Source organism: Eleutherodactylus coqui, chromosome 6 (assembly GCF_035609145.1).
Source record: "Eleutherodactylus coqui strain aEleCoq1 chromosome 6, aEleCoq1.hap1, whole genome shotgun sequence".
Taxonomy (NCBI): domain Eukaryota; kingdom Metazoa; phylum Chordata; class Amphibia; order Anura; family Eleutherodactylidae; genus Eleutherodactylus; species Eleutherodactylus coqui.
In genome coordinates, this window is record NC_089842.1 from 35,767,859 (window position 1) to 35,787,864 (window position 20,006).

General features: G+C 46.8%; 1 protein-coding gene across 1 annotated transcript; it reads right to left on the minus strand.

Annotated features, from left to right (window-relative positions):
• Positions 1–1,685: 1,685 nt before the first annotated feature.
• On the minus strand, positions 1,686–19,343 carry CENPS (centromere protein S). Its single transcript, XM_066606582.1, has 5 exons — positions 19,250–19,343; positions 15,762–15,885; positions 13,522–13,555; positions 6,494–6,560; positions 1,686–2,003 (listed from the first exon to the last, which is right to left on the minus strand). Exons 1-5 carry the CDS (start codon positions 19,286–19,288, stop codon positions 1,857–1,859), a joined length of 411 nt encoding a protein of 136 aa, XP_066462679.1. The 5' UTR covers positions 19,289–19,343; the 3' UTR covers positions 1,686–1,856.
• Between the last annotated feature and the right edge of the window lie 663 nt (positions 19,344–20,006).

Below are 20,006 nucleotides of genomic sequence, written 5' to 3' on the forward strand. Positions count from 1 at the left end.
AGCGAGCGACCGGGCCGCTTCAAAGCTGCCGCGGGTTTTTTCGCGGCGGTTCTCCCGGCGGAAATCTCGCGGTTTCGGCTGCGGCCAAACCGCGGGAATACGCCCCGTGTGAACCCAGCCTAAGTCTCCCCTGTCTGGATGGTTTGCTACAATATTTCAGGATAGGTAACATGTATCCGGCTCTTACAGCTCACAGAGGATTCCTAGATTGGATACAACTGCGGCAAATACTGTCTGTGCAGGACGTGAGTCTGCTGGATGTAAAAAATAACGTTTTAGCTTAGTGACAGTTAGCAGAGATCCTGAAAATAGAAGAAATTGAAACACAAATTTTCTAAGATACATTTAATCATAGAGTGATTGACCTTTATTTACATGAAGCTGGAGAATACGAACACACCCTACAGAAATAGTGACTATATTCTAACATTTCCAGAAAATGAATACACATTACGCCTGATGTCAGTTATATAAGATTTTACATAAATAAGCAACATTCTGATGTTTTTTGCCTTTTCTGACAAGGTTCAGGGTGCCTTCACATTGGCAATAAAATTGTGCGATTTTCGCCCAATGCGAGTGTGAGTGAAAACGCAGAATTACAAAACCAATTATTTCCTTCACATTTGCGATGTTTTTACTCATGTGATGTTGCGAGAAAAAGAAAATGTTGCGGCACGCCCGATCTTTCTGCGTGTTGCTTTGTTTTTTAGCTCCCATGTTTCCCTATGGAGCCTCCCTTTTATCGCATCTTGAAGCAAGAGAACATGCGATACTTTCTAATATTAGAAAGTCCTATTCACCATCACATTAAAAATTCGCACAACATTGCGCAAAAAAAAAAATAGGATGAAAATCGCAATTAGCAGCGATGTTAAAGCAGTGTTGCCGCTAAAAAAAAAATAGAGTACAAAAAAAAAAAAAAGGTCTCAATTTTGACGCGGTGATATCGCAATTACCAGTGTAAAGGAGCCCTCACTGTGTGGACTTTTACAGAGGCAGCGATACTAAACATGTTATTTTTGATTTTGATTTTATTCAAAGGTTTTTGGTTTTTTTTCAACTTTTATTACCTTTTATTTTTTTTTTATATACTGCCATTATTTTTTCTTTAGTCCCCATAGGTGGACTTGAGCTTGCAATAGTTTGACCACCCCTGCAGTATAATGCATATCACTGTATTACATTATACAGCAATTTGATATATTATCTGTACAGGTTTTGAGTTAGCTGGTGTTAAAAAAAAAAACATTAAAAAAATGTAGTTTACTGACAGTTAGCAGAGATCTTGAAAATAGGAAAAGAATGAAAAAAAAAATGTTACAAATGTAAGAAGTTTGTAGAACATTTAAATCACAGTGTGATTGGCCATTGTATAAATACACTGTAAGATCTCTATAAGGCTGCATTCAGACGAACGTATATCAGCTCGGTTTTCACGCCGAGCCTATATACGTTGTCCTCGTGTGCAGGGAGGGGGGGGGGGGGGGGAGGATGGAAAAGCTAGGAGCAGGATCTGAGCTCCTGCCTCTTCTCCGCCCCTATGCACTATTTGCAATGGGGAGAGGCGGGCCGGGGGGGAGGCTAAGTTCCACGAATTGCAAATAGTGCAGAGGGGCGGAGAGGAGGCAGAGAGGGGGCGGGAGCTCAGTTCCTGCTCCTGGCTCTTCCATCCCCCCCCCCCCCTGCACACGAGGACAACGTATATCAGCTCGGCGTGAAAACCGAGCCAATATACGTTCGTGGGAATGCAGCCTGAAACAGATATTTAGTACATATGGAATATACTAACAATAATGCCCATTACACCTGACTGATAATCCCTATTATATTTACAGAGTCTGGCAGTGACTCGTTTATTCTATGATGTGGTCCTCGCTGTCCGCCACTGCAGAGTCGCCGTCTGAACGCCTCTTGCCAGCGCTGTTGGACCTCTTTCTCTTCTCTTTCTCCTCCCGCTCGTTGGCAGCAATTTCATTGCTTTGCTCGGAGATGTGAGCGTGCTAGAATATATGAATGACAACTGGATTGATATAGAAAGACAAAAAACAAACCACTTAACCCCTTCAGTGGCGGCTTCTTACCCCCCTGTCAGACCCACCAGGGCAGGTTTTTTAAATGGGCCAATCATTTAATTTCCAGTCGTGTTCCAAGAGCCATGACTTTTTCATTTTTCCATTGACACGGCCACATGAGGGCTTGTTTTCTGCGGGACAAGTTGTACTTTTTGATGGCATCATTTTTGGGTAAATATAATGTATTGCATAACTTTTGTAAAAAGAAATTGTAAGGAGATTGGGGGAAAAAAAGAAATTCTGCCATTTGTTTTTTGGATTTCATTTTTATGGCATTCAACAAGCAGAATAAATAGTGTGATGACATTATTCTCTGAGTCAGCATGATTCCGGGGATACCAAGTTTATACAGTTTTTATGTTTTGCTATTTTTGTACATTTAAAACATTTTTTTTTCTTAAAAGGTTTGCTTTTATGTCGCCACATTCCAAGAGCCGTATTCATTTTATTTTTCCATTACCAGAGCTCTAGAAGGCCGTGTTTTTTGCGGGATGAACTCCAGTCTTCATTTACCTAATTTTTAGGAACATGCAAAATTTTGATTGCTTTTTATTCCATTTTTCTAGTGGCACGATTAACAAAATCTTTAATTCTGGCATGTTTTTTATTTTTATTTTTCACTGCATTAATAATGTATTAAAGTCATTCTACAGGCCGGGACGGTTAAGTCAATACCAAATTGTAATAGTTTTTTTTCTTTTCCACAATTTTTTCACAGTTTAAAAAAAAAAGTAATAAAAGTTTAAATCCCCCCTTTTGCCATATATATAATAAAAAAATCTAAATCATAAAACAAAAATACATATTTGGTATCGCCGTGTCTGTAAAAGTAGGATCCATCAAAGTAGCACATTATTTTTCCCGCACGGTGAACATAGTCTGAAAAAAAAAATAAAGAACGCCAGAAATGCACTTTTTCAGTCACCCTGTCTCTCAGAAAAAACGCAACAAAAAGCTATCAAAAAGTCGTATGTATTCCGGATTGGTACTTACAAAAAATACAGGACATCCAGCAAAAAATGAGCCCTTGCTTAAGTAAGTCAACGGAAAAATAAAAAAGTTATTGCGCACAAAATGACAGCAGAAAATAATTTTAAAAAATTAAATGTCTTTGAAAAAAAATACAAGTACTACAGCAAAAAAAAAAAGACTACAAGTTTGGTATCGTAGTAATCGTACTGACCCGTAGAATAAAGTTATCATGTCATTTTTGTTGCAGTTTGTGCGCCGTAGAAACAAAACGCACTGAAAAATTGTGGAATGTCATTTTTTTTTTTCATTTTACTCCACTTAGAATTTTGTAAAAGTTTTCAGTACATTATATGGTACTTTAAATAGCATCATTGAAAAATACAACTCATCTCACAAAAAACAAGCCCTCATACAGCGACGTCGGTGGATAAATAAAGGAGTTATGATTTTTTAAACAGGGGGAGGAAAAAAAGAAAAGGGGGAAAAAAAAGAGGCCGTGTCTTTAAGGGGTTAAATAATGTACCAACTTCCTTCTCTGGGTCATTACGACGCAGAGATACCACATGTAATTTTGTTTTTAATTTTTTACAAAGTAAAGGCAAAAAAGTGTTTTTATTTCTATTTTTTAAATAATTTTTTTCCTTTTTTAAAAAAAATTTTTTTGTGCCTTTAGGGGACTTTTACAGAGACCCATCAGGCCCGCCTGATCACATTCCGGGGGTCCAATGGTGACAGCCCTTTCCATGCTGCAGTCGCATAGACCGCGGCATGTAAAGGGCTAAAACAGCAGAGATCGAAGGTTTTCTCCATTCTCTGCTGTGTAAGAGTTGGTGCCCGGCTATCCTCTGACAGAGGGAGCCCCCTTCATCTGTCAGCCATTTACATGCTGTGGTCTCTGCTGTAAGAGCTGGTGCCTGGCTATCCTCTGACAGCCAAGCACCAGCTCTCCTTGCCACAGAGACCATCGGCTGGCTGCTGACAAGCCGATGGTCTCCGTGGCAACCTGTAAACAAAGCAGTGCAGGAGTTTGAAAATAGAAGCGGGAAGTTTCTGGCAGATGGGTAATATCTTCCTGCTTCTTTTTTCAAAGTCCTGCACTTTTCAGTGTGGGACTCTGCAAGCAGAGCACACTGCCACAGCTTATGGCAATGTGCTCTGCAGGTCCCATAGTGAAACACAGCCCGGAAAATTTCCGGGCGTGCCACTCAGGGTGTTAAAGGGATTGTTCGGGGAGTAAAGTCATTGATGACCATCTTCATGACACAGAGGTCATCAATAGCTGATAAACAGGGGGGTCAGACACTCAGTGAATGGGAACTGTTCCAGCAATCCCAATCTGGGCCACTGTTATGTGTATGGCGCTGTGGGCTTCTGGCACAAATTCGTTTGCAAGTCATTCCAATATGAACGACTGTGACTTTACACCAGACGACTTGATCAATGAGTGACTGTTTTTTTAGGAGAGTTGCAACTAGAGACTAGTGAGACTAGATTTAATCACTTGTCACCCTGTTGATGGCCGTGTTTACATGGGAAGACTGTCGTTTGCATTTTCTCTTTCAAACGATTATTCGGACAATAGTTGCAGCAGTTTCTGTGACTGAACATGGTGGCAGTCACATGACTTAATGACGAATGGGAATGCGTTCGCTTCTCATTCAGCTTCTATGAAAGTCACAGTGGCCTACAAGTTCTTTAGTTTATAACAAACAATCACTGAAAAGAACCTTACTAAAAATTAAAATTTAACTTTTATTCATATATATATTAAAAGAGCCGTGTGCGTATATACGTGAATACATTTTCTAATAAATTCTTGTCCACAATATATTTTCACTCGGACAGATAGTAGTGGTTATTTGTAGTTGTTTATTAGAGATGAGCGAACGTACTCGTTTCGAGTAATTACTCGATCGAGCACTGCGATTTTCGAGTACTTCAGTACTCGGGTGAAAAGATTCGGGGGGCGGGGAGAGGCGTGGTGGCGCGGGGGGTAGCAGCGGGGAACAGGGGGGAGCCCTCTCTCTCCCCCCCCCACTCCCCGCTGCAACCCCCCACTCACCCACGGCGTCCCCCGAATCTTTTCGCCCGAGTACTGAAGTACTCGAAAATCGCGGTACTCGGTCGAAAAAGGGGCGTGGCCGAGTACGCTCGCTCATCTCTATTGTTTATATATCCACTTTTATCTCCATACCCACATAGCTGAGGGTGTCATATGATGCGTGAATTGACACACTCTGTTATGCTGATAGCACTGTAGCTGTTACTTTCACTCTCTTCTTTAGATCAAAAAATAAAGCAAAAATGTTTGGTTGGATATTTATTGCATTTCTCACATAACTTGTTCCCCATATGTTTCTATGGAATCAAGCTATTCTAAGAACCAAAGCTTAGATCCAATTATTCCATTTATCAGTCCATCAGAATGGAGCTTCAATCAGATTATTCCATCAACGCGTTTCCACAACACCAAAAACATGTGTCATTTCATCAGGATGGAGAGTATTTGGTTATACCAAGTTAGCTTATCAGTAAGCCAAATATAACCTTTGTAGTATGTTTAATAGTATGCTCCAACTTACCTTATACAAGATATAGATAACTACCATATGACTTATCTAGATGTCAAGCCCGGTAGCTAGATTTATCTACAGAGTCTGTACTGATAGAGACAGGTAGTAGTTAAGTGTATCAGCTTTTTTTCATTGTCAGGCTCACCTGCAGGTTGTATATGCTGAACACTTGCCTATACTTATAAAGCCCACATTTACGGGGCATGTAGAAATGCTAAATCGATTTTGCTCACAGTGTCTGTACTGATAGAGACAGACAAAGAATCAGTATAGCAGCATATATTTTCTGGCCAGCATCCAATTGAGAATGTGTGCAGGTTATAATGGCTGAATACTGATCTGTCCCTCCTGAGCCCACATTTATGGGGCATATAACAACGTTAAGCCCACATTTATGGGGCATAAATGAGAGTCGATACTCTAGCCCAGATTTTTTATATAAAGGGCATAGATAGCCGCCAAGCTGGCCGTGATATTTGTGTAGCAGCCGACCTGGCCGCAATGTTAGAGACAGAGCTCGTTGAGCTTCTACATGCAGAAAACTGAACGACGGATCGGCCCGTGTGAACAGGCAGTCGATCACTTATATGACTGCCTGTTTATCGTGAATAGATGTGTAAAAGCAGAGGAACAATTATGGCTGTCTGGTATATGCCCCCCGTTGGTCGTACCGTGTAAGAGGACCCATACTCTTAACTAAAAGCTCATATCCCAGAGGCTGCCTCCCAGGGTGGTATTCTGCTGCGCTGCACAATGCTTGCTTTGTCTCTCAAAGTCACAAGCGCCCAAACGCTGCAACATGCGCTCTTATCAGCGCTGCAGGGAACCCAGCAGAGTCGTCTTTCAACATATAGAAGGTACAAACCCAATTACCAGAGATCGGCTGCGGCGGGCCAGCAGTTTCACATCGTCCATAGTAATCGTGCTTCTCTTGGCATGTCTATGTAAAGAGTGAAGAGACAAAGCCAATGGGTAAAGGATGGGAGCAACGGGCAGCTCATCATGCAAGTAGGTGCAACCACACGTACATCTTTATTAAGGCCTTCACTCAAGGTGGGAATCACAGTTACTTCGTGTTTATGGCGTTTCCAATGTGCTTCACTTGTGGAAGACGCTTGGCTGAAAATAGCAGCGATTCAATGTCTTCTGGAATTAGACGCTCCATAACATTAGAGAGTCTGCAACGGAATACACCTACCCATAGGAGAGGTGACAAATCTGATCTGTGGGGGTCTCACTGCTGAGACCCCAACTGATCCTAACAACAGGAGTCCCATGTCCCCTTCTTCATCTCACTGCAGGCTCTCTGCACCCACCTAGGAGGAGATTGAATGGAGCGGTGGTCGCATGTATCAAACTGCGCCATTCATGGTCAGTGGGACTGCGGGAGAGAGCCGAGCGCTTCTACTTGGCCATTTCCATCAACCCCATTGAGATCAATGGTGTCTGCCATTTAACTAACAAAGTAGCGCAGCATGCAACACTACTGTATCCAGCATTCTGCAACGGAGTCTCCTAACGCAGCTACAAACAGAGTTCAACACACAATAATTGAGAAATACTGAACTTTTAGCGGACGGAAAACAGAAATAACAATTTTCAAGTTCAAATCATCAAGCAATGTAAAGGAATCTTAACTCTTTCCAATCCAATTAGTATCCTGGTTTTCCTAAGGGGCTTACTCTTTTTCTGCTGTTATACAATGGCGCTATCTGCTGGCTAAAGCCAGTACTGCATGAGGTGACAGGTTGGATAGGCTCTGACAGCAGAGAGGCTGGCAATATACAGTAAGAGAACCCCGACGGACGTCTTCCAACATCGGAGCTGTACAGCCTTAAATCATAATGTCTTCAGGAGGTCAGACAGTGGATTGGAAAGGGTTAAATTAGAAGCGACACTTTTGGTTTCCATCTTACAACATTAATTTTGGTATAAAACATGTCCTTGCTAAGGGGACTGCATCGGGTGTAGGTCTCTGGATGTGGTTGGGGTGGGCGGCTTGCTATAGGGCCTCCGACGCACCTACCGGGTGTGCGGGTTGTGCCCGAGAGCTTCAGGCGAATAATTACGTCTTACTGCTCATCCGTGACATGGACAAGAATAGGACATGCGGGGAGTTCGTTCACATGGACCAGCGGTCAGCATGTCCTCATAGCCCTATAATGGGGTGGTGTGCTGTACATGCACTAACATAGATAGTACATGACAGTACATGGCTGCAGCGGTCATGTGGGTAAGCAATTCACGTTATCACTGCAGATTCAGTGAACAGAAGATGAAAGGTCCGGGAGCGACAGTAAAGCATCATGGGAAGCGGAGCGCTGAGTATTTTATTTCTCAATATGTAACTTGTCCCCCCCCCCCCCCCAATGATCTTATACAGGTTTTTTCGCACTTGATAGTTGTCAATTAAGTTTGTGTGACCTGCAGGTTTTATGACCGTGTTTATGTAGCTCCAAAAGGAATGGGAAAATATAAAGTAGAACGTTTACTTTTCTGTCCTGCTGGCCCCATGGGATTTATGACTTGGCCAATCAATGCCACGACTCAGCCAATTCCTAAATCCAGCCTCCGCAACATGATTGGTTCTCTAAACTCTGCTTAGCCAATCAATGGAAAGCTGGATGAACCAATCACAGCCCTCGCATTGGTTCATCAAGCGCTGCATTGATAGGCTAAGTAGCGCTGGATGAACCAATCAGAGCCATCGCTTCCTGGAGGTGGGTTTTTTAAATCCTGCAACCAGGAAGTGATGTTCTGTGGGTGAACAAGGACTGCAGGACGTACGGCGGAGCTCCGGACAGCAGTGGGGGGACCTGCGCCACGCCTGCTAGGTAAGCGGTCCTTTTCTGAGAATGCAGCTAGGGCTTATTTTAGGGGGAGGGCTTAACCTTCTCATGATTTAATCGCTGGCAGCAGCAAAGCAAGGGCTAAGGGTGAACAGAAAACTCTGCGGAGAACCACTCCCAAAGGCCACTAGCGTTGTGGGGTCAGTAATGGGGGATTCCCTAGCACAGAGGCAATTATATCCGACTGTAAATGCCATCTCCTTTTATTTAGTGTATAATTACCTTTAGGCTAAAGCCACATATACATACAGCAGAGCGCTGAGATAATGAGACACCAAAAGACCGGCCCGTATAAATGGGCCCCTTGTGTTTCATCATACTTGGGCACAACCGTACCACTAAAGGCCACCAGGTACTTTGGGGCGCTGATAGCGTGAAGACTTTGGGGTGAAGGGGAGTGCCATATCTTCTGAAATCGGCTGCCGACACACTGCCAATTTTGAGTTAAAATGTGCGCCAATGATGCAGATTTTTACTCTGTTTTGGATGTGGACATGCTGCGGAATTTTGCAGAGCAGAAATCCTGCCGCCACGTGAAAACGTACCTAAAAGGTGTTATCTAGAAGGTTCCGCACTCCATCATTTCATCGTCAATGTTCTGATCTTTGTTGCAGATGTGGGAAAGAGATGGGTACCCCCTACATATATGGTGGAGGTGTAACGTATTGCCCCTTTGTGGGACACCCCCTACATATATGGTGGGGGTGTAACGTATTGCCCCTTTGTGGGACACCCCCCTACATATATGGTGGAGGTGTAACGTATTGCCCCTTTGTGGGACACCCCCTACATATATGGCGGGGGTGTAACGTATTGCCCCTTTGTGGGACACCCTCCTACATATATGGTGGGGGTGTAACGTATTGCCCCTTTGTGGGACACCCCCCCTACATATATGGTGGGGGTGTAACGTATTGCCCCTTTGTGGGACACCCCCCTACATATATGGTGGGGGTGTAACGTATTGCCCCTTTGAGGGACACCCCCCTACATATATGGTGGGGATGTAACGTATTACCCCTTTGTGGGACACCCTCCTACATATATGGTGGGGGTGTAACGTATTGCCCCTTTGTGGGACACCCCCCTACATATATGGTGGGGATGTAACGTATTACCCCTTTGTGGGACACCCCCCTACATATATGGTGGGGATGTAACGTATTGCCCCTTTGTGGGACACCCCCTACATATATGGTGGGGGTGTAACGTACTGCCCCTTTGTGGGACACCCTCCTACATATATGGTGGGGGTGTAACATATTGCCCCTTTGTGGGACACCCCCTACATATATGGTGGGGATGTAACGTATTGCCCCTTTGTGGGACACCCCCCTACATATATGGTGGGGATGTAACGTATTACCCCTTTGTGGGACACCCCCCTACATATATGGTGGGGATGTAACGTATTGCCCCTTTGTGGGACACCCCCTACATATATGGTGGGGGTGTAACGTACTGCCCCTTTGTGGGACACCCCCCTACATATATGGTGGGGATGTAACGTATTGCCCCTTTGTGGGACACCCCCTACATATATGGTGGGGGTGTAACGTACTGCCCCTTTGTGGGACACCCTCCTACATATATGGTGGGGATGTAACGTACTGCCCCTTTGTGGGACACCCCCCTACATATATGGTGGGGGTGTAACGTATTGCCCCTTTGTGGGACACCCCCCTACATATATGGTGGGGATGTAACGTATTGCCCCTTTGTGGGACACCCCCCTACATATATGGTGGGGATGTAACGTATTGCCCCTTTGTGGGACACCCCCTACATATATGGTGGGGGTGTAACGTACTGCCCCTTTGTGGGACACCCTCCTACATATATGGTGGGGATGTAACGTACTGCCCCTTTGTGGGACACCCCCCTACATATATGGTGGGGGTGTAACGTATTGCCCCTTTGTGGGACACCCCCCTACATATATGGTGGGGGTGTAACGTATTGCCCTTTTGTGGGCCCCCCCCCTCTACATATATGGTGGGGGTGTAACGTATTGCCCCTTAGTGGGACACCCCCCTACATATATGGTGGGGGTGTAACGTATTGCCCCTTTGTGGGACACCCCCCTACATATATGGTGGTGGTGTAACGTATTGCCCCTTTGTGGGAAGCTATTAACCGTTTACAGTATACTAAGTATTTTCTACTAATCTTCCCTGGACTCCGGAGATGGATCTTCTTCTTATGCTTCTTGGGTCCATCTCCTTAGAAAGGTCTCTTAAGATTTTTTTTTCCAAAAATCAAAATCAGCTGCTAGCCAGGGGTGCTCGGAGACGGAGCGATCAGCTGATCAGCAGGGGGAATACATTTAGTAAAGGGCTGCCTCAGAGAGAACAGAGTAATTGCACTTTTAACTAACTTTTCACCTGTCACAGAGATAGGTCAAAAGTTTTGATCAGTGGAAGTCCAGCTGCTGAGACCCCTGCTGATCACTACAAGGGGGCTTCAGTGCTCACATGAGCGCTACTCACCTTCAGTTATCTTAGTTACTTGACGCTCCTCCCGGCAGCTGAAGAGGGGTGCATAGAAGTCTATAGACGGCCTCTCTGTGACATGTCAAAAGTTAGCTTAAAGTGCACTTACTCATACAGGGCTCCAGGAGCTGACGCCAACACAAGGTCTGAATCCCAATGACGGGCTAGGACGCGCAATTCCCAATATGTCCATCTTCATGGGGAAGGCCGCCTGCACACAACGAGTTTGAATTGCAGAATCCGCGATAGTCTCCCACGCGAACGATCTGCGGCATTACGTACCGATTCAACCCAATGGAGCATCCACATTTTTTCGTGTATTCCATGCGGACGGCTTCCATTGAAGTCAATGGAATCGGTCCGACCCACGGCCCTTCCGCAATTGGCATTGCGGATAGGATGTGGGGAAAGCAGGGGTTTAAAAAGAAAATCTGCACTGCATATGTTTGATGGCGAGTCGTACGGACCATCCAAAGTAGATTATAAAGTCAAAATAGAGGTACGTGCAGACGCCGACCGGGCACAGGGTCGCATTGCGTTGAGGGCTCCCACATGCGGAATCCGACCCGTTTGCGTGCAGCCGGCCTAAAGCTAACAGGAGGCATGAGTTCGCATTCACGTGGTGAAAAAATACATATTTACGAGCTTTTTTCTAGCGCATCTTTTGTAGCGCAGTTTTCGATATTTAACAGGTAAAACATGTTGAACGCACGTTTTTGTGAAAAGACATCTTAAAAGCGAGTAGAAAGTCAATGTAACCAGTGAAGAGATCGCGGAGCGGCAGATGTGGGGCGGGGAGGGGGTTAATGCTGAAAGCAATTTGTATGTAGAGAAGTAATGACATCCCATTACAGAGAGCGGTGACGGTACAAGAGGCACCTGCGAGAACTGAGGGCCCGCAATGTGTTTACCCCCTTCTGCCAGCGGATGAATGGAGTCAGAACAACGCAGACCTGCAATTACAGCACTAAGTCTCGTCCTCCACCTGCAGGTAATTGGATGGAGCGACACTTGGCAAATACAGAGCGCTACCCGCAGGAGTACAGCTGTAATGGCGGGACGCTGCTCTTACGTGATTCATGGGCTTGTAGAAAGGGGCTTAAAGTGGACAGATGTTGCTCCACGGTAGCAGGGGCGCGCTCGTGTCACGGCTCCGGGGGCAGCGCTCCAGATGGCAGCATTGTGAACAACGGGCGGCGAGAGATCCAGCGATTGGCAAGAAATGTCACTGCCAGTTATAGTCAAATCCTTTAAAACAAAATCGGCTTTTGTGATGTAGATAAATGTCAGAGATACAAGAAGTCGCCCCCCGGCCCCCTCATTTCACAGAGAGGACACAAGGACCTGCTAGCAGAGTTTTCGATTTGTACCTATATAAACCGAATTTGCTACTTAAATGACTTTTTCTTCAGTTATATAAGATGCAGAACGAGCTTCCAGGCAGAGACATCACACGATAGCATACATTACTTATCCCGAGTTACATCCTGTATTATACTCCAGAGCTGCACTCACTATTCTGCTGGTGGAGTCACTGTGTACATACATTACTTATCCTGTACTGATCCTGAGTTACATCCTGTATTATACTCCAGAGCTGCACTCACTATTCTGCTGGTGGAGTCACTGTGTACATACATTACTTCTCCTGTACTGATCCCGAGTTACATCCTGTATTATACTCCAGAGCTGCACTAACTATTCTACTGGGGGAGTCACTGTGTACATACATTACTTATCCTGTACTGATCCTGAGTTACATCCTGCATTATACTCCAGAGCTGCACTCACTATTCTGCTGGTGGAGTCACTGTGTACATACATTACTTATCCTGTACTGACCCTGAGTTACATCCTGTATTCTTTACTCCAGAGCTGCACTCACTATTCTGCTGGTGTACATACATTACTTATCCTGTACTGACCCTCAGTTAAATCCTGTATTATACTCCAGAGCTGCACTCACTATTCTGCTGGTGGAGTCACTGTGTACATACATTACTTATCCTGTACTGATCCTGAGTTACATCCTCTATTATACTCCAGAGCTGCACTCACTATTCTGCTGGTGGAGTCACTGTGTGCATACATTACTTATCCTGTACTGATCCTGAGTTACATCCTGTATTATACTCCAGAGCTGCACTCACTATTCTGCTGGTGGAGTCACTGTGTACACACATTACATATCCTGTACTGATCCTGAGTTACATCCCGTATTATACTCCAGAGCTGCACTCACTATTCTACTGGGGGAGTCACTGTATACATACATTACTTATCCTGTACTGTATTATACTCCAGAGCTGTACTCACTATTCTGCTGGTGTAGTCACTGTGTACATACATTACATATCCTGAGTTACATCCTGTATTACACTCCTATGAAGGAATGATACAATGAATACTATGCAATAACATGGACCCTGCGTATCCCAATGATATGGGCCCCCTGTGCAGCTACACACGTGGCACGCACTCCCCCATTATTACCACTAGTGGCAGCAGAGTACAGTGTGGCAGGACAGGCAGCGGCGGGTGACATCGCTCTCACACTTACCGGGCAAACATCTCAAGGTCCTTTGTAAACGTTTCTGTTGAGTAAGAAAAAAAATGTAAATGAGATCTGTAATTAGTGAGGCCGGGAAAACTCATTATTAATGAATCTTGGAAGGACATCAAGATAGAGGCTTCACGTGAATTCTTCAGTAATCTAAAAAGGACAATTTGACGGTAAGTCACAGACGGGTGGAGGAGGGGATGCGAAAGGAGGGCAGTCATTAACCCCTTAAGGGGTTCGGTTTTTCCCCATTAACAAAAAAAACTGTGTCTGCAGGAAGACTTGTTCGTGTTGCAGGAAGAGCGGTAATCTCAATACCGCCATTTGTGAACCGGAAGGTACTACAGGGGCGCCACCCTCTGGTAGAACTTGGAATCACTCTAAGCCAGTGTTGTATGACTGTGGACTCTGCAATGCCCGCTGGTATCGCTCTCCCACATTCATTTCATACGCCGGTCCTAATACTGTCCCCTAGACGCACGCCACTTTATATATTAGTCACATCTTGGATCCTCCGTACCGACGTCTACACCATCCCAGAGCCGCCGGAGATTTCGGGTAAATTAGACATAAATCCGTCGGTCCAGGGAGGCCACACCCCCTTGCCGACAAGATGCAGCCCCTTTACAATAAAGTAGTGTTATCCATCTAAAAGTTGCAAAAGTTTTGCAAGAGCCTTGTGCCAAATTGTGACTTTCTTGTCCTTTTTACATCAGACAAATATTATCTTTTCCCCATTTTTCTATGTTAATTTTAATTTTTTTTTATTACATAAGAGAATCGCAGACGCAGCAGATCCTTAATGTATGCCGACTGATAATCAGGACTTACCAAGGAATTGGCGTGTACGCGAAAGCCGTATGACCCTTATATATAGCTAGGGTTCATATCTCTGTCTTTTACATAAAGGGGTCGCATACACGGCAACTATAGATATAGAAGGGGGTTCCATACCCCACAGTCATCCCAGCCCCATGTACTATGCACACCCTCCCCAAAGTCATCCCAGACCCTATGTACTATGCACACCCTCCACGCAGTCATCCCAGCCCCCCCATGTACTATGCACACCCACTGCAGTCATCCCAGCCCCCCCATGTACTATGCACATCCTCCCCGCAGTCATCCCAGCCCCCCCATGTACTATGCACATCCTCCCCGCAGTCATCCCAGCCCTCCCCATGTACTATGCACATCCTCCCCACAGTTATCCCAGCCCCCCCCCCCATGTTCTATGCACACCCTCCACACAGTCATCCCAGCCCCCCCCATGTACTATGCATACCCTCCCTGCAGTCATCCCAGCCCCCCCCCATGTACTATGCACACCCTCCCCAGTCATCCCAGCCCCCCCCATGTTCTATGCACACCCTCCGCACAGTCATCCCAGCCCCCCCATGTACTATGCATACCCTCCCCACAGTCATCCCAGCCCTGCCCCTCATGTACTATGCATACCCTCCCCGCAGTCATCGCAGCCCCCCCCCTCACGTACTATGCACACACACCCCACCCGCAGTCATCCCAGCCCCCCCATGCACTATGCATACCCTCCCCGCAGTCATCCCAGCCCTCCCCCTCATGTACTATGCATACCCTCCCCGCAGTCATCCCAGCCCCCCTCACGTACTATGCACACACACCCCACCCGTAGTCATCCCAGCCCTCCCCCTCATGTACTATGCACACCCTCCCCACAGTCATCCCAGCCCCCCCCATGTTCTATGCACACCCTCCACGCAGTCATCCCAGCCCCCCCCCCCATGTTCTATGCACACCCTCCGCACAGTCATCCCAGCCCCCCCATGTACTATGCACACACACCCCACCCGCAGTCATCCCAGCCCCCCTCACGTACTATGCACACACACCCCACCCGCAGTCATCCCAGCCCCCCTCACGTACTATGCACACCCTGGTGGGCTGCTACAGTTGTATCCAGGCAATCCTCTGTGAGCTGAACAGTGCAAACCCAGAGCCGATACATTGTATCAGTGCAAGTAGAATGCAACACACTAGCAGGGCTCTCCCACCTGCGGGGATCCCGCTCTCCTGCTTCCTTCGGGGAATCCCTGCCGCCAAATGGCTCCATCTCCGGAGAGTACTGACCCCGGGGACTAACACGGAGGACAGAGAAGGGATGAAGAGGTCTGACGGATTTGGTTAAACCGCGGCACAGAATCTCTTGATGGAACATTTAGGTCCTCGTGAAGCGTTTGCGATTGTCGGTGCGCTCTTACCGCATTGTCTGAAGGTGATCTCGGAGATCGCTGCCACCGCCTGCTTGCTGAAGCTTACTTGCTTGTCGTTGGCGATCTCCTGGCAAAGACTTCCCACCGTATAATGAACCGCAGCCTGCAGCCGCTGGGGGACAAGGGGAACCATTGTCAGAACTGCGTAAGACTCCACCCACACATGGCGGGAAATGCGCAGCAAAGTCAGCGAGTAACACACGGATTTCACCTTTCTACATTAAAAAACGCTGTGAAATTCACGGGCTGAGGATTATATTTCTTAAAAAACACAATAAGTCAATTTCTTTACAGAAATTTACTGAGGCGTCTGGATGAGATTTATTAATATCTCAAACGCTCTGCTGCGATACGCTGTGGATCGCCCACCAGCTAAGTGAAGTGACAGCGGTGTCCAGGTGAGCGCTGCTGTCACTTCACTCAATAGCCGACACAGCGCCGTACATCGTATAGTGGCCAAGCCTGGTATTGCAGCTTAATCGCATTCACTTGAACAAGAGCGAGCTGCCTTCAGGCCATGTGACTGATGAGCGGAATGTTACAGGCCTGAGAAGAGGCCGCAGCGCTCACCTGACAGGTAGGGCTCCCGAGCGGCCAGCCAACCTCCGCCAATCAACTAATGACGTCCTACCCCGATGACAGGTCTGGAATAGTTCAGGCCGGATTCACATGAGTGTATGCGTATTTTCCTGTACATTTACACCGCGTCTTTGCGCTTCGGAGGTTGTGTATTCGTGCGTGCAACTGCGTTTTTTTAAACTGTACTTTTTGTACACGCACATCGTTTGCATTTGTGCAAGCAAGAAAACACGGACCCCCCCTCCCCCCCCGCCGCTGAGATGGCGAATTAGTTCCATATGTTTTATATACCTGCGCAAATGTGCGGGAAAATACAAAATGCTGCGTATTTTTTTGCGCACAAACCCACTGAAATCCATGGGCTCTATTCACTCTATGTTGTGTGCGCAAATACGGCCGTGAATTTGGCTTTAGTGTTGGAAAACCCTTTAGGCCGCTTCAGCACAGGCGATGAGAAAAATTACAGCGCTATCGTATCAGTGGTCCGTGCAATAGCGCTGCGATTATGTGTTGTTACAAAGTTGCGCGGCTTTGTAGAACCACGTGCGATTTAAATTTTTTTGGGGGGGAAGGGGAGGCTTGAAATATAAACCCTACCCCGAAAATAAGCCCTAGCTGCATCAAAACACTAACAAAAAAACCTAAAATGCGCTGCCAGCTCCACCGCGTCTTCTTCCCGGTCGCTGGCAGTTATCTTCAGGCATCTCTTCTGGTCGGGGATTGAAAAATCCCCTACTCCAGGAAGCACTCCCTCTGATTGGCTGAGCGCCGTGGCTCAGCCAATCACAGCCAACCCTTCCTAGAGGCAGTGATTTTGATCCTCCAATCCAGGAAGGGCTGGCAATAAAGCTGCCTGTGTGGAAGCGGCCTTAAAGGGATTGTACCCTAACTCACTTATTACCTAGGTGATAAGAAGTCTGATCAGCAGAGGAAGGAGGGGGAGTGTGGGTGGAGGCGGGGGTCTCACCCTCATTACGGGCTCATTGGGCCCCACACAGTGGGGAGTTGGGACTGACCAGTACAAGCGCTCTGCTATCTTAAGCAGTCTCCCTGAAGATGAATGAAGTGCTGGTCGCACATCCGCACTGCAGCCCCATCCATCCACTAGGGGGCAGTCTGTGTTTGCAAAGGGCTGCAGACGGAACAAATTACTTCAATGGGACTTTTAGGGATGCAATTTTTTGTCACAGACCCAAGACTCCGCCCTGCTGCCGGACTGGAGCCGCAGGCCTCGTGCGTGGAACGCCTGTCCGGATGCTGCACGGCCGGCGGCCCTTCTGTGTAATGTGTGCTATAAATGACTGCGAGTTGGGGGCTGAAGCCAAAAAGAAGCGAGAGAAAAAACAAGAATAAAAGCTTAAAAAAACCTCATATTTCAATTAAAAAAAAAAAAAAATCAAAACAAAAGCATATTTGGTCTGGCCACGCCCACAGAAGTCGGATCCATCAAACAAACGCGGGATTTATGGCGCACGGTAAACGGCATCAGAAGAAAAAAATACGATGTCAGAACTGCGCATAATTGGTCACCGCGCCGCCAAGGGGAAAAATGTAACAAAAAGTGATCAAAAAGTTGTTTATACTCCAAAACGGTAGCAAGAGAAACTACAGGACGTCCGATAAAGCACGGAAGACGGACAGAAGGTGCGACGGACAGAAGACGGCGGGAGAAAGCGGCTCAAAGTTTTATTCTTTTTTTTTTTTTTGAAAATACAGGAAAAAAAACAAAACCATTAAATTTGGTATCATGGTAAATCGCGCAGAATAAAGTGATGTCATTTTTGAGTGTACGAAATAAAACCACCACCACCTCGTCCAAAGATGGCGGAATTGGGAGTGGTTTTCCGTTACAAGACAATTTTTAAAACTTTTTCGGTACATTAAATAGTAGCGCCGGAAACTACAACTCGTCCCGCAAAAAACACGCCTTCAGACGACCGTATATCGTCCGGGTGCTGATATACGGCGTCTCTCTCTGCAGGGGGAGGAGGCTGGAAGAGTCAGGAGCAGTGCTCTGAGGTCCCGCCCCCTCTCACTATTTGCAATTGGAGGAGGCGGAGCTAAGTTTTGGAAATGAGCTCCACCCCCGTCCTGCCGCCTCCCATTGCAAATAGTGCAGATGGGCGGAGAGGGGGCGGGAGCTCAGTTCCTCCTCCCGGCTCTTCCAGCCTCCTCCCCCTGCAGATGATGACGACGTAGATTGGCCAGCGTGAAAACCCGGCCGATATACGGTCGTCTGAATAAGCCCTCACGCTGACAAAACTTTTTAAAAAGTCATGATTTTTTTTTTTTTAAGTGGGGAGGAAAACAAAAAAAGGGGCGTGTCTTTAAAGCCGGATTGACACGGCCATATTTAGGCGCAGATAGTTCGTTCACAAGCGTGTAATTCTGTTGCGCAAGAGGAAAAAAAATACGTACTATTTTCCTGTGCATTTGGGCAGTGAAATAGAATATATGTACCTAATTACGGTAATTAGCCATTTTGATGGACTTTTTTTTTGCAAGTGTATACAATTATTGCGAACAAAGGTACAGTAAAAAACGCAGTTCCCGTGCAAAAACGTGGCGCAAATACGCTTGTGTGAATCCGGGCCTGAGGGGACCCACAAGTGACAGAACACTCCAATACGCACTAACAGGCTTTCTCTGGAGGGCAACACGCCTGGCATTGAGCAGACATCTCCCCTGCCAGCGGAGGGAGCGCACGTGTCTATAACTCAAGGGGCCAGCAGAGGGCGCTGAAAACTACAAGAAACTATAGATATACAAAATAGCCGCTAGATGGCGCTGTGAGCACATGATTCCTCAGCAGCCGCACTGGCAGTATGGCAGCGAATATTACCGGCCAGCGGCTGCCTCGTAATCCCGGTCATTTCACTTGGTCAATAAGTCGTTACCTTGGTGTTTGGCAGCTGCTGCTCGCTACTCTCCGCCATGACGCCCCTAACGAGTCTCAGCCGCCGCACACTCAGCGCTTTACCGCCAGAAGTTGGAACTACGGGTGCTGGAGAGGACCAAACTGCAACGCGAACACATAATGCGGCCAGAGCGGCAATCTCACTGCTGCCTGGTTATACAGAGCTGAATTATATCAGTGACATAGACACAGGACTTCATTCCCTGAGAGAGTAGGGCTTATACACACGGGCGAGGAGCTTGCGCAAGTCTTCTGCGGTGCACAAAACTTGTATAAGGCTGGATTCACACAGGGCGGATTTGCCGCGGTTCTGCCGCAGCAGATCCGCCCGCGGCAAAACAGCCCACAGCCGCTAATCTCGGGATTAGCCAGCCATGTGGATGAGATTTCTCAGAAACCTCGTCCACACGGGACGGCTAATCTGCTGCGGTAAATCCGGTCGAAACCGCGGCTGCGGCCGCCGCAGCCACGGTCTCAAAAGAAGCAGCATGTCTGTTTACTTTCGTTTTTTGTTTATTTATGTTACGGCCGCAACGGAAAAGCATGCGGCCGGGCCGCTTCAAAGCCGCCACGGCTTAAACCGCGGCGGTTCTCCCGGCGGAAATCCCGCGGTTTTTGCTGCGGCCAAACCGCGAGATTTCCGACGAAAATAATGTGAACTCCAGTCTTTTGCAAGGATAAAAATGGCGGCATGTCTCATCGTTTCTTGTTCTATTTTCTGCGTATTTCGCGTGTGA

What these genes read in the sequence shown, in the direction of transcription:
- CENPS (XM_066606582.1), bottom strand. Translation starts at nt 19,288, where the DNA reads ATGGCGGAGAGTAGCGAGCAGCAGCTGCCAAACACCAAG. An exon ending in AGCAGCTGCCAAACACCAAG is followed by an intron (nt 15,886 to 19,249) that starts GTAACGACTTAT and finishes CTTGTCCCCCAG; the next exon opens with CGGCTGCAGGCTGCGGTTCA. An exon ending in CCCGCCGCAGCCGATCTCTG is followed by an intron (nt 2,004 to 6,493) that starts GTAATTGGGTTT and finishes CATATATTCTAG; the next exon opens with CACGCTCACATCTCCGAGCA.